This window comes from Apium graveolens, chromosome 8, assembly GCF_009905375.1.
Source record: "Apium graveolens cultivar Ventura chromosome 8, ASM990537v1, whole genome shotgun sequence".
Classification (NCBI taxonomy): Eukaryota; Viridiplantae; Streptophyta; class Magnoliopsida; order Apiales; family Apiaceae; genus Apium; species Apium graveolens.
This window is the reverse complement of record NC_133654.1, coordinates 205,906,502-205,921,286: the sequence shown is the minus strand read 5'-3', so window position 1 is coordinate 205,921,286 and position 14,785 is coordinate 205,906,502. Positions and strand designations below refer to the sequence as shown.

The following is a 14,785-nucleotide window of genomic DNA, read 5'->3' as shown; positions in this document are numbered from 1 at the left end:
AAATATAAAAAAATTTTTTTGTATGGATGTTCTACTACATTTAACAGTTTCCCTGCATATTTTAAGCTATGAAGAAGTATTGCAGCAGTGGAACTGCAAACGTTGATGAGAAATCGGGTCCTGTGGTCCATGGGTTTATAAAATAAAAAAGGCTTGGTTGGAGATGTTGAAAAATATTTGTGGGCATAAACATACCCAATAGTAGCCGTTAGCACACCTTTCTACTCAGTCTGCAATTATAGAAATCCAGGAAAATCTTATCCACTTGAACTCACAAGTCTTTTGGTTCAATGCAACATTATGATTGGGGAAATTGAGCTGCTTTTATTTATTGTTAGTAAGACGCGAATATTTGAAATCATGATCTTTGTTGTTCGAATTATCGAATCGGTCGAATATCTTGTACATGATTAAATGAGAATTAATCAGGGTTAATTCATTTTAGGTGATAATTTTTGAAATAAAAAAGTGATATATTAACCCATTTTTTGATATCTTGCATAATCTGTTGTTTACCTGAATGTAGTCTTACATTCACAAACATTCCACATGGTAACTGGCACGGTAAAAAATTATGACATTGCAGCTAACATCAACTATTAATATTTAAATTATATATTAAAAAGCTATTATTATTTTAGCCAAGAAAGGGTACTATTATTATTTCAGTAAGGATTATTATATTAATTGAACTCTTATCACCCTTGCGTGAGATCAAGGGTTCGAAACCTGGTACGTGCATGTAATTGATTAGCAAAAAAAAACTATTATTATTTCAACAAAAATCGAAGCACTTATTTGCACCCTACATTCCAATTTCCATGCCAATATGCAAATGCACACGTCTGTATTCAAAATAATCAGCTATGGACTGGCTTTTGTGTTGTGGAATTCGTAGCCAAAAGTTTATGGTCAAATAGCATCACCAGGCAAGTCCTTCAAGCCCTGAGCTTTAAGAAAAAGATTGTACCAAAAGTCCTTGCCATCATCACTTTCAACACATTTTAATTCCTTGTCCATTTCAAACCACGTTTTTAAATCTTGATCAGCAGGCAAATATCTTTTTCTGATATCCGAAAATGTTATCTTGGAAGAGTTCAATTTTTCTGGCTCCACGATATCCTGAGTGGTCATGACTGGTGAGTATGTAACCGATGAGAGTTCAGTAGAACATTGTGGCGAAATTGACATGTACTTGAAACCGTGGTTAAAAGAATCCGGGTTTTTGGATTGAGGTTCGGAATCTTTGATTTTGTGTGGCTTCGAGTCTCTGGCGGATTGATAGGTTATGAGCTTTTTCTTAATGTGAGTATGCCAAACATTTTTAATTTCGTTGTCAGTTCGTCCAGGTAATTTAGCGGCCATGGCGGACCATCTGAAAATGAATTCAAAACAATTGGATGAAAACAGAGCAAGTGCATTCTATAGTACTAGTTAAATTTGGTAGTGGACAGGAGAAAAGGTTAAGCAATAAATTTTTACAATTGGACTACATAATGTTAATCAAACAAGTACAATTAATTAGATAGCGAATCTAATTATCAGAATCAAAATATTCAAGCAACATTACTTGTGAACTTTTGTCAGTTTTAGGTTCAAGCAATAATATATTGCAGGTTTATGAGATGTACAAGTTATAACTAAGCTTTTTCTATGCATGAGATCTACTTGAAACACATAAACAATGTAAACTTGCTAAGATCATTTGTCTTATATATGTTACACTATTGTATTTGTCTGAGACTTAGAGGGGTCTGTCTGTCTTTTAGATTTATTTACTCCCCTCAGGCATCAGGGCTTCATGATGTGGAATTTTATGGTTTCTTAGTTGTTGTTCTTGACATAACTTAGTTTGTACTACAATATGAACAACTGAACATAGTAATAGCATGCACACCTATTGCCGAGCAGTTCATGTAGGTGAATGATAGTCTGCTCTTCTTCTTTGCTGAAATTTCCTCTCTTGATGTCTGGTCTCAAGTAGTTTATCCATCGAAGTCTGCAACTCTTCCCGCATCTTAGAAGACCTTAATCAGATCAAGATGAACTTATGAGCAGTGCGTGAAACAGACAAATAATACATCGTCCCTGCTTCATGATATATATGCTATTACGCACACTTATAAACAGATTTATAATTTGCAATAAAATTCCACTTGTATAAATTTCTACTACGAGGATGCCAGGTATTTTGATCTTTATTTTTGAAATTATAAAACATGCATGTCCTTTACTTAGAGCTAAGTATTTACCGTTAGACATATTTGAGTTCCTAATTAATAAACATACATAATTATGCTCGATGGTCCAATTTTTGTCATTTGGCAGTAAATAATCGCAATATATTACGTCATAATATTGTTGTGAATCGGGATCCATAATGCATTGCTCATGGATACGTTGTAGTAAAATTTATAGTTTTCTACTAAATAAATTACTTAAGAAAATGATAGATATAAACTGCCAACAAATTACATACCGGCTTGTTTTGGAAGAGCCCTCCAATTTGCATGGCCGTTTTGTTGGACGTGAGAAATGAGAAGTTGATCTTCTTCAGGAGTCCATGGACCTTTTTTAAGTCCCATCTTATCACAGCAAGGACCTCTCACCATCTCTACCAATATACAAATTGATCTTGATGATCAATTGTGACAGTCACTCTTTGTTTATTTTCACAAGCTCTCTGCTTCCTTAGTATCCTAAAAATTGACTGATAGGGAGAGACATACACTTGAGTTGGGGAAGAGAGATACTTCTGCTACTACTTATATATATAATATATATATGCATACCTCCAACCACAGCATCTAAATTCCAATAAATCTTGTGTGAAATTTCCAGGAAAGAGAATATTTTACCTATGAGCTTGGTTTTGTAATTTTGTAGTATATATTTACTATAAGATACTTCAAGTACTTAGGTTTTAACAGAGATTGAGTTCTAATTGGCCAGTACAATTTGAAGAGTGCTAAACACAAGAGTCCTCGTCAGCTGTCATTTAGCGATTTGGTAAATTAAGATTAAAGGGGTAGCCGGAGGGTATGTCAAAAAGGATCCTAATTGGATTTTAAAATGATTCCCAAATTACAAATTACAGGCTGATGTAATTTCTTAATAAAATAATAAATTTCAAATAAAAATACAATTAAAATAATTTATATTATCAACATCATTTAAAAAAAATTCAAATCAATCATTAAATATTTAAACACTTTTAAATATGTCCTCTCCCCACCATCAATCAGCACTGTTAACAATATAACGGAAAATTTGAAAAAAAATAACATAAAATATTATATCAATTTTGAAATATTATATAATCTCTGTTTATATAAAATAATATCATCTCTACTACTTAAATTTAAATGTTATACAATCTCAACGCTTTATTTTAATATCTTAATATTATAATATCCTGACTACATCTACTCATGAACTTTACTATCATATTTTAATAGTCAAATTTGTCATATATTTCATATTTTCTGAATTTTTTCTAAGATTTGTTGAACTTTTTAAATTTTAAATAATTTTGGGGTTTTTTTCTTCATATTTTCGGATTTTTGTCAGATTTTGACAAGTTTTTTCGATTTTTCACTTATTTTTTTATTTTCGATATTTTTTTGGATTTTTTCAAAGTTATTTTCAATTTTTTTTTATTTTCCGTTTAATAGAGAATGACATGTTTAAAAGTTTCAACTTAATTAGTTATAGATCGATCAAAGAATTAAACGATATAATTATTTTGGGTGTAACACTTCAACAAATTTATATCATTAAAAATTATTATTATTATAATTTAATTATACTAAAAGTATTTATTTTAAAAAATTATCACAATTAAAATATTTCTAAAAAAAATAAGTATAAATAAAATGTCTATTACATAAAAATCATCATGGTGATGATGAATGAAAAAAATGCTCAAAATATGTTATTTTTCAATTTCAAGTGTCCAAAATATCGTTTTGCGCGAAATTTCACCCTAAATACCCACCGAGTATGCTTGACTTTTTTTTAAAAATTGTAAAAATCACCCATGTTCAACATCGTGTTCCTTTTTAAATGTGTGTTCCTTTTTTAATTTAATATAAGATGCATATTCATTTAAAATAAAAAATAATAACATGCGTGTTCTTTACAATTTTAAAAAAAATTAAATGCGCATACGAGAGATGCGTATTTGATGATTATGTAAGGCATTATTCCACGCATATAAATATTTTAGGCATGTTACCCAAAAAATGGATAGTTCGCGCATATAGAAAATTTGTGAATGTGAAGAGGTATTTTAATTTTTTCAGTGAATACATGAATTGCAGGTTCATAATTTTTGTTTTATTTCGACCTGAATACTCTATGTTACTAACACCTCACAGACTTAAAAGCCACCAAGTAGATACAATTGACGACCTTCTGCAATGATTTAAATCTCAGAATAATCTCATTTTAAATGTAATGAGTGAAACAACCTATGTCCTACATCAATGCCGAAGAACTACAATATGGAATGCGACGACTTGGAGATTCAAGTCTTGGTCAACCTAGCTAAGTATTGACTATATAAGCCATGTGGAATATTAAATAATGTGGCACTGATATATTTTCAAGGATCGAGAGCCATTCCGGAATTCTCTTATTCGAAAAGATAGTCAATTACACGTTAATATAGGTTGTATTCAATTCCCTGGAAAACAAATACTACAGGAGTACATGGGTATTTCTATGGCAAATACCACTCTTTTCTTGATTAACTTAAAATTAGACGTGTCTATTGCAGTAGGTTACAAGGCTGATTAGAGTACTGGACAGAAAGATTGGCTTAAAAGATGATATTACAAAACACAATTAAAGTGCGGAAGCATACTTTTGATAAATAATCTATCTTTTACAAATTAAAAAAATTTGTGGATGGTTATCGTCATTGTGTATCACGTTACTGTATAATCACTCTACAGGTGGCACGTTTTACACATATGTAATGAGACTCTGCTGACGGAAGTAAATTACAAAAGGGAAAAATAAGTTACAATGACTTATTGGAGGTTACTGCCACTTCTAATGCACAACAATGCCACATATGATGTTTAAATTCCAATCACAAATTATGCGCCTATCTCATGCTCATGTCGGGATCATCTTCATCATCAGGATCTAAATCGCTTGAAATCCTAAATTTCTTTCCATCTCTTGGTCCCGTTCTTCCCCTTTTTGGTTTTCCCCTATAATTACATACCAAAAACACTGAAATTCATTTTTTTTGAAATTTTTTGGTTATCTTGGCCTGTTGCACAGTTTCTAAATATTAAGGCTTTTAAGTTTTAACCTTTGTATTTTATCTCTAGATAATATAGACAAAGAGAATTTACAGATTAGCCTATAGAGGGATGGGATGTGTGCTTACGGTCCATTTGAAGCTAAGGCTCCACCTTTGGGTCGACCCTGACCCAAGTCTGACTTCCCATCTATAGAAAATAGAGGATGGATATCAATATTTAAGGTAAAAATAGAAAAATATATAACTCTATTTATACCAAGACCTCACCTTCTCTTCCAGTTCCTAGCTCCTCTGCCTGTACACAAATAAACATAGTGAATATTTGACAAAGTGCATTTACCAAAATATCCATATGCACGTCTACTTGGTGCAAAGAAGATTTATGTAAACATGTCACTCAAAATCCCAATCCAGGTACACTGAAATCAGATAGCAATGTACTGGCACAAGAATGTTCATATATGATGGACAGATCTAATACGGAAAATCATTAATTTTTACACTTACTCCCATTAACAAAAATGCTATTTACCAAATAGATGATATATTACTATTTAAGGCCTTCACATATAAATCACACACCACTCTATAATGCTCAAATTTTAAAAAAAAACTGCTCTATTTAATTAAGGATTATCCATTTGAAGGTAATTAAAATTTTAATTAAAAAATTCAGAATGTTGGTCATGTCAAATCCAATAGAGATCTATTTTTTGCCAGCACAGGCATCCAAGCAATCAACAATTTTACTTATGCATTGTTCGTTTGTAAATTTGAAGCGAAGTGAGTAAAACAAAAGAACAGTGAAGTTGTAACACCGTTCTTGTCATTTATCTGACTGTTAAATATTAGGCCATTAGCTAGGATATATAGCAAGAGTAGCCACCAAGTAACTACTGTAGCAGGCTTTAGTTGGAAGCTAAGTTTATCTACAAAAGAGGCTTAGTCTTCCTTCTTGTAATAACACAACAAATCAGAAAATGCAGCAGAAGTAGTAGTATAAGAAATAGTGTTCATCATCTCTCTGCCTTTTCTCTCTTTATTCAGTTATATATATGTATAAAATGTGACATGGTATTAGAGCGGGTACGTAATCTGGCAGAAAGAACATATTTTATCATCTAAAGCATCAAATTTCTCAAGAGAAACTTCGGCCCAAATGTATATTTTCAAGAAATCTGATCAGAAAGGGGAACAGACCACATAGAAGCACCCTGAAAGACGACTCACAAGCTACAGATTCACTTCAAGTAGCCTCGTGAAGCACACAGGTATTATCTTTCAGATCTGACGACCTTTCATATAACATCTATCATATATATACACACTACGGAATATAAATAATCCTTGCTGTATCGTTATATGTTGCACAGCTGCCCGATCTTGTTATATCAGACTGTTATATATACAAAATATATATATACACAGCTGATTTACATCGTATAAGAAATTTATTAGTTGTGTCTATTAGAGCAAGTTAAGGCTTGACTTGAGTCCTAATAAATTATCTGGGTTTGAGTTTGTACAAACTTTTAGACCAGTCTAATAACAATATTATTCTAGGGTGCTGGTAGAGGGTTGGAGTTCAAACTATTAAGATATTTGTGAGTCATTTTAATACATATCTTTGGGTAGTCCATTCCAGGAAGAGTGTTGTTCATTAACTGCCCATTTCTAGCTTCCGAACTAAAAAGTAATGGCGGAGGTTGTGAATGATTCAGTTATAAGTAACAATACTAATCAAGGGACTGCTAAATTTGGGTTTCATGGGACTGCATATGCAAGTTCCAAATTTGACGGAAAGAATTTCTTGGAATGGTCGGAGTCTTGCACACTTGCACATAAATCCCATCGATTGATGAAATATATCAATGGGAAGGCCAAGAAGCCCTTGGCAAGTGATACGAACTTCGATGATTGGGACAGTGAGAATGCCATGGTTGTTTAACTCTATGGAGTTGCGTATTCGCAAAAGTTATCTCTTTCTTGAAACCGCTGAAGTTGTTTGGAATTCTATCACCCCGACCTACTCATATTCGGGCAATATGGCTAAACTTTTTGAGGTGAAGCAAAAAATATGGGCACTAACACAAGGAGGCAGGACCTTGACCGAATATTATTCGGAACTCACATCACTATGGCAGAAGTCAGATCACTACACCGTGTTCGAGTGCAAACAGGCTGAAGACCAAGAGAAGTACCAAAAGTTGGTACAAGAAGAAAGAGTGATGAAGTTTCTTGCTAGACTGACAATTGAGTATGATTCGATCAAAAATCAACTCATTGGTCAGAATCCATTTCCAAAAAGATGTTCTCCGGTTTGACTATTGTAATAAGTTGTACCATTCTCATGAGGAATGTTATATCTTATACCCTCACTTACGAGGTCGTGGCCGAGGAGGACGAAGTCAAGGCAGTTTACTAAATAAAGGCTCGGGAAGAGGCACTCACTATAGTGCTCATCACACGGTTCCTGGACAGCATGTTAACTCTGCTACTTCAACAACGGGGACAATGAGTGCAACTGAACTCAATGGTCTCTGTCAGCTATTGGCTTGAATGGAGACTAATTCTGCAGGACCTTCGTCTGCCAATTCTGCGCATGCAGAATTAGGGGACAAACAGAATCCATGGCAGTGGTAAAAGGGGTTGAAAACCCCAAAAATAAGGTGGCTGATCTACTATAGTGCTGAAGGTATCTCCTATATTTAGACATGGCCCAAAATATACTGTGTGGTCGAAAGTTCGAGTCCCGGTATCCCAAAATTCTCTATAACATAATCCCAAGATGGTTTTAGTTGGACGCTCAGGTTATGCTCACGAGCTCCTAGCGTTCCACTCTTCAATCCCAAGATGGAAGTTTGAGTGAGGGGGCATGTTAAATATTAGCTAGGAAATGACAAAGCGAGACATAATATTTACTATAGCAAGAGTAGCCATCAAGTAACTACTGTAGCAGGCTTTAGTTGGAAGCTAAGTTTAACTATAAAAGAGGCTTAGTCTTCCTTGTAATAACAAGACAAATCAGAAAATGCAGCACAAGTAGTAGTATAAGAAATATATACACACAGTTCACTGCACCCTTTGTGTTCATCATCTCTCTGCCTTTTCTCTCTTTATTCAGTCATATATATATGTATAAATTGTGACACTGACTAAACCCTCTACTGGATTATAAAAAGAAAGTTATATGTCCTGCAAGACTTTGTGGTACTACCGTTGTGCTTGCCATATTCTTAATAATATTTGCAACCTCAACCGCAGAAAAAGGTTTCAGTAAAATCAATATTGCAGCCAATAAGGCTGCAAGTTTCACAACAACAAATTCGTTGTGTTCAGGATGGCCGAAAAGTTATTTCATTAATTGATCTTTAACAAGGGCAGGGTATAACCTCCTCCATCTCTTCCATACATATTTGTAAATTTTTGGTATTATAGTCTTCATATTTTTCAGATCTTTAATTTGCAAACATAGTTTTGTGAACTCATAAGTCATCACTTAAAGGTTTGATGCCAGGTTCATTCTTAAGATTATGAATCTGGATAAGAATGCAGGTGCATTTTAACCTGTGTTTCTAGGATCAAACAAATTTTGACAAAAGCTTGATGTTTTTAAAGAGTAGCTGCTTAAATTATATATGATAAAATCTAAATGGAGTAGGACTTGGGAGATAAAAGAACAACAATATTGGGGTTTTCTGTAAGGCAATAACTTCAAATGTACGACTTCTAAAATAATATGTAAACATTAAGCTGAAAGTAGACCTTAATAACATTGAAGATGCAGATTATTTATACATACCGCAGGTGAGGTAACTGAAGAGAGTGAAAATAGCCTATCCTCAAGCTGAAACTTTTTGGATCTCTTCAGGCTGTGCCACATGAAATCCAAATTTTATGTCACTAAGTAATACAATAAGGCAATCAATTTTTAAACCAAGAGGGCATATCAAGAACCCATATATTCGGTATGAATAAATAAGTTGCGGATGCCAAGAAGTGCGCATTACAAATCCGATAAAAGGTTTCCATCAGATATTACTGAAGTACGCATCACGTCACGCTAATGTGTGCTTTTTAGATTTTTTTAAAAAAATTGGAAATAGAGAGCCTATACTAATCAACATTGTCAGAGGGAGGATACATTCTAGTTTACTGGAGTTGACCATAGATTCTAATCCAGATTTAGTGATCTTGACATTAAGCATTGTAATAAGTAGCTTTCAAGCCACTGGTCATGGCTCAGTACTGGCAAAGATGAAAGAAATCCCCCACTGCCCCACAAAAATTACTAGAAGGTCATATCTTGGTGGGAATATGCACCACCCTGAAAAGATTATGTAAATTGTTCTTATCACTTATGCATTTGTAGGTAACTGTTTCCTAATCAAATATCAAGAAGGCAAGCCTTGGTCCCTCTAGCTTGTCTCAAAGATCACTTATATTTGTTCAATGTCCAACAACAGTTCAAGAGGGCCCCCTTGCCTTCTAATCGGGACTGTTTTCACCAATACTTTTGGGAGATACATGCTAATATCTGAAAGTGATTACTTCTATTAAAGGTACAATAAGTTGAGATCAATAATCAGTTAAATGGACGTACTCTCAAACATGAATATGAATGTCCGCATACTTGGCATATACTAGGTTCGCAACAACTGATCAGTTAGGGATAAGAGGTAATAAAATGAAAGAGTCATCGATATAGAGATATAAGATCCAAATTTCTAACACTCAACAACACGGGCAACACTTCAAAACGCTTCATGTTGAAATTTGTCCAGAATTTTTTTTTCTTGTACAACATTTTCATGTTATTACTTGGATGATATTATTAACATAAAAAATGTTATAACATAGTTATCATTTATAAGTTGTAGTTGATAACTTTAAGCTTTTTTCTTAACTTTATATCACTTTTTAACTTACTACACAAACAAGCATTTCTTAACTTAAATTCAAAGATCACTTTAAGTTCGTGACTTAAAGTTTAAACAAATGGGCTCTAAAGCCATGAGTATCCTAAATGAATGTTTACCGACACGAGAGGAAGTTTCGATAAATTTACACTTGGATTCGGAGTGAAACCCTTTGCAACCAAACAAGCTTCAACTAAACTATGTAAGAAATGTACGAAAGGCTTTAAGCATTATTTGTAAAATATAGATTTAAAAAATATTCCAAGTTTTCAGAATATATATGTATAAACACATTGACTTAATATAATATTGGGGATTAGTATATATATTAAAAACTCCAAGATATTCCTTTATCTATAAAATACTATGTCTATTATAGTAACAATAAGTATGATCCACGGGAAAAGGACACATGTGAATTATTTTTTATAAAGATTTAATTAGGATAGTCAAAAAGAAAATCTTAAAAAAATTTCATTACAACTAAGTTCAACATATATTACAATTTTAGGATTGAATTGCAAAAATCTGTTAAAATACTTGAGAGATAATTTATTTGAAACCCTACAAACAAAAAGATCTAGCGTGGTCATGAAAGAATATAATTTCTTTTTTTCTTGTTTGTTTAGAGTTGTAATGTACCACTATTTTAATAATGTTATGCGAGTTAACTTTCAATCACTGAAATTCAAATGATTTAATTCACTACTCCCTCCGTCCCTAAAAACGTTTCCTATTTGTGTTGGACACGTTTGCCAATACACACTTTTGATTGTTAATATCTTTAATCTTGTATTAGTATTAAATATAAAAACTTCATTGTATTAAAGTACTCATGAATACGAATCCAACAAGATCACTCATGACTATATATGATCTTATAGATTAGACGTAAATTAGTAGTCAGTCGTTTACCATGAATAGTGTAAAAAGTCAAAACGGGAAAAATAATATGGGATGGAGGGAGTATATCATAATGATGTTAAGCAAGTGAACTTTCATTTACTGATATTCAACTGATTTAATTGTAGAGCCGCTAGTGTATGTTACCACCCCCCACCAAAAAAATAAATAAAATCTTTTGCATATTATTTTTCAACGCCTGTCTCACAATTGTTTACATTTCTAAAGATAGCATCGACCACTGTTACAAGGGAACCGGTCGGCGGGCATAGAGCTTTTATATCAAGAACTTAGAATTGAACATAAAACTGAAAAGGTATGGCCTAACTGTGCAAAGTGTAAAAGCTGATATTGATTCCACTTGCTAAATAAATAAAGCTCTCCTAAAGTGGATCATGTCAAATTTATTCTCCCTGGAGAATTCTATGGTGTCAATATTTCTCTCCCTGGAGAATTCTATGGTGTCAAGACCACAACTAATCTATATCAATGACTTCAACAAGTTAAGGGGTCTTCTTTTTTTTCTTTTCCCATCTGGAGCCCAGTTTGTGAAGCGTAGAGTGTCTTAATGTTGTATTCTTTCCGGTACAGAAGGATGATGAATTAGAATTTGATGTAACAGTTCATAAATATCCATTATTACTGAGATACTAGTTCATAAAAATCCATTATTACCGAGATATAAGAATTAATTGCATTTAGTTTAGTTCAATACTGTTACTTGGAATATTCTAGAGTTTGAATATTAGCATTAGTAGTTATCTTTCACTTAGAAAGGGGGGTAATTTTAGAGTTTCAAGTAGGTGATTTTTTGACATAAATTGATGTCTCAGACTGCCAAATTTTCAGTATCATGTATGAATGTCGAGTATCTGATAATTTTTCAAGATGTGAAATGTAGAGAGTGCACATACCATAAGAATTGATCATTGTCAGTGCTGCCAATTGGGCCGTGTTAGCTCTTTTATTTTCAAACACTTTAAGGGTCTTGTTCTATCTCTTCTTTATTTATATTTCGGCCATACTAAAACATATCACTCTCTATTTACAGTAAAAGGCTTGACAAACATCAAAACTAATACGGTCTTCCAATGATTCTTCAATTCAGGAATAACATACACGGAGGCGTACCATCAACGTAAACCAGGGAAAGAAACCCTTGAAGAAAGGAAGAAAAACTACAACTAGAAAGATGCATACTTTGTCGTGTTTTTTGTAGACGAAAGAAAACCTTCAAAACCTCTCCAAATATTTCCAAAATTGCTCGATTCTTGTAAGTAGCTTGTTTCTAGCTCATAAACCTACAGAAACCCATGAAACAAAAGTTCAAATTAACCCTTTATATTCTACTCAAAACAATCAAACTAACAATTTATAACTTAAGAGGAAAGGCATAAATAAATGGCTTCAAAACTTCAAATGCATTTATCATCTCCTTAACTTCAATTATATCTAAACACTAAAATCATATATAGAAACTCACGCTCAAGTGATAAAAAATTTAGTGTGAAAACTATTGTCATGCAATTTTAATATTCAAATTTCAGTACATTTACATATATGTGAAAGTGCTGAAAACTTGTTCTCAATGTTTCCCTGTCTCTAGAGCACAACGTTAAATGACAGCCATCTTAATGTATAAACTTGTTAGAACCACTGGTTCTGCAATTCTTTAATTTAGTAATGCAATACTCAGTACTAAAACATTTTCAAATTAAAATACCAAATTACCTAATAAAGCGCAGAACCATCCTAAATATTTGTCTTATAATTCCGATGAAAAATAATTTCTCCCTCAACGTGTAATTTACTACCTTGGCATCAAATATCACAGAATACAACATAAAACGAACTTCTCGCAAATTCTCAAAATCAGGTAATTCTCTGACACGTCTATATACAAAATTATAATAACATAAAAATACGAAAAATATACTTGTTTTTCGATAGAACGAAGCTCTTCCTGCAGCTTCTGTCTTTTGCCAAGAAGAGATGTAAGCATGGCTTTAGGGTGGTTTTGTCCTCTTTGCCCTAACACTCATCACCAAAGATTACATTTTTACACACAAATTATTCAAATTCATCATCATAACAATATAATTGCCAAAAAGGGGACAATTAGATGACTTTTTACCTTGAGCATCCATTGTTTGCACCAATTTTTGGACCGTAATTAAGTTTAACAGTCAATAAATCTGTTGAATTGAGAAATTAAGTGGTAAAAATGATGAAATTCAGGAGAATTGATTTGTGTACAATGAATTTTAGGGTTAGGGCAACGATATATTGCAGGAAAGAGGAAACGGGTCGGGTTCGAAAAAGATGGATGTATTCGGATACCAATAGTAAAATACCGTAACAATTATTTTTATTTAGAGAAAAAAAAATACTAAAGTACAGATTACTTTAAGTTTGAATATAATTGACGTCAAAATGCAAAATAATAAATTTTGAGAGTAAAATTATATGGAGACCACTGTTTAATCGGAAATCTCGGAAACCACCTATATTCTGCAATCAAAATATTATAAAATATATTATTTTGTTAAGTAGGTTTTACGAATATTACTAATTCATTAAAATTATTGAAGATCCTTTAAGTTTAATAAGTAAAATATGTACGTTCTGTAAACCGAACAAATGTTCTGCAAACTATACATGTTTAATAAAATAAAATATTTTGAAATGTTATACATGCAGTATATATATGATATTTAAAATTTTGAATAAAATAATGATTTCTGTAAAATATAATTCTGAAAATAATACGTTTTGTAATATTTTTATGCAAGATTTTACTTGTAAAATATAAGTGGTTTATATGGTTTCCAATAAAAATGTGATTTTTATAGAATTTTATTCTTAAAATATTTCATAGTTTTCAAATTAACTTTTCATTTAAAATTTTTATACCATGTAAATATTATTTAGAAACGAGCATTTTTGCTCTGAACATAACGTAAACGCGCTATGTAAAAGACTATTGTGTGAACTTTCATCTTTATTTTGTGAATGCTAGTCATCGTATTTTTCTTTCAAAAAGCTTCAAAAATATACTTGGCCATGAAAAGATTTTGATTCGTGGCTTTTGAAATTTTTTAGATAACCTACCATTTTCTAAAAATATTCTTTTTGGGCAATGGACCCTAAAGTAACTACTACAACACCAGATTTTAAAGGCATCGCTATCTTTTAATAATTTCTATATAATTTTTCTCAGATGTGTTCAAATTTTCGCAACTAAGATCTAAAAAGACGGTTTTAATAATTCATTTGTTTGTAAATTTGTATTAGCCGCTATTATTTGAAACTTCGAAAGAAGACACAAAACTATTTATTTAAAACATTCATCTCTACACACACCACTCGGTAGTAGAGCAAATCAACACCCCAAACAAATAGTGCAATATGGTCGATTAGAGAAATATTAGAACCTCACCTGAATAATTAGTTATCAGCATATTATTAAATATTAAATATTCACACATAAATAACACTGATAGGGAAGAAAATAAGGTCTGGTTATGTAATTAATGTTGCATTAATCATATCAGAATTGTGCCAACAGCTAGGCCCATTTGAGAAGGCCCAAAACCCCTGAATATTAATTAATTTCGTAATTAATTAATAAGGGATAAGTCAGCTGATAAGATGAGTCATAATGGAGAAATAAATCCTTGCAAAT

General features: G+C 32.3%; 2 protein-coding genes across 2 annotated transcripts; both read right to left on the bottom strand.

Annotated features, from left to right (window-relative positions):
• Positions 1-681: 681 nt before the first annotated feature.
• Positions 682-2,791, bottom strand: LOC141677276 (transcription factor MYB15-like). The gene is made up of 3 exons (XM_074483128.1): positions 2,480-2,791; positions 1,898-2,027; positions 682-1,375 (listed from the first exon to the last, which is right to left on the bottom strand). Exons 1-3 carry the CDS (start codon positions 2,610-2,612, stop codon positions 913-915), a joined length of 726 nt encoding a protein of 241 aa, XP_074339229.1. The 5' UTR covers positions 2,613-2,791; the 3' UTR covers positions 682-912.
• A 2,026-nt stretch (positions 2,792-4,817) lies between these two features.
• LOC141678458 (uncharacterized) lies at positions 4,818-13,405 on the bottom strand. The gene is made up of 7 exons (XM_074484786.1): positions 13,235-13,405; positions 13,037-13,131; positions 12,301-12,401; positions 9,081-9,150; positions 5,546-5,573; positions 5,405-5,465; positions 4,818-5,222 (listed from the first exon to the last, which is right to left on the bottom strand). The coding sequence occupies exons 1-7, from the start codon at positions 13,245-13,247 to the stop codon at positions 5,114-5,116; spliced, it is 477 nt and encodes a 158-aa protein (XP_074340887.1). The 5' UTR covers positions 13,248-13,405; the 3' UTR covers positions 4,818-5,113.
• Positions 13,406-14,785: the final 1,380 nt, after the last annotated feature.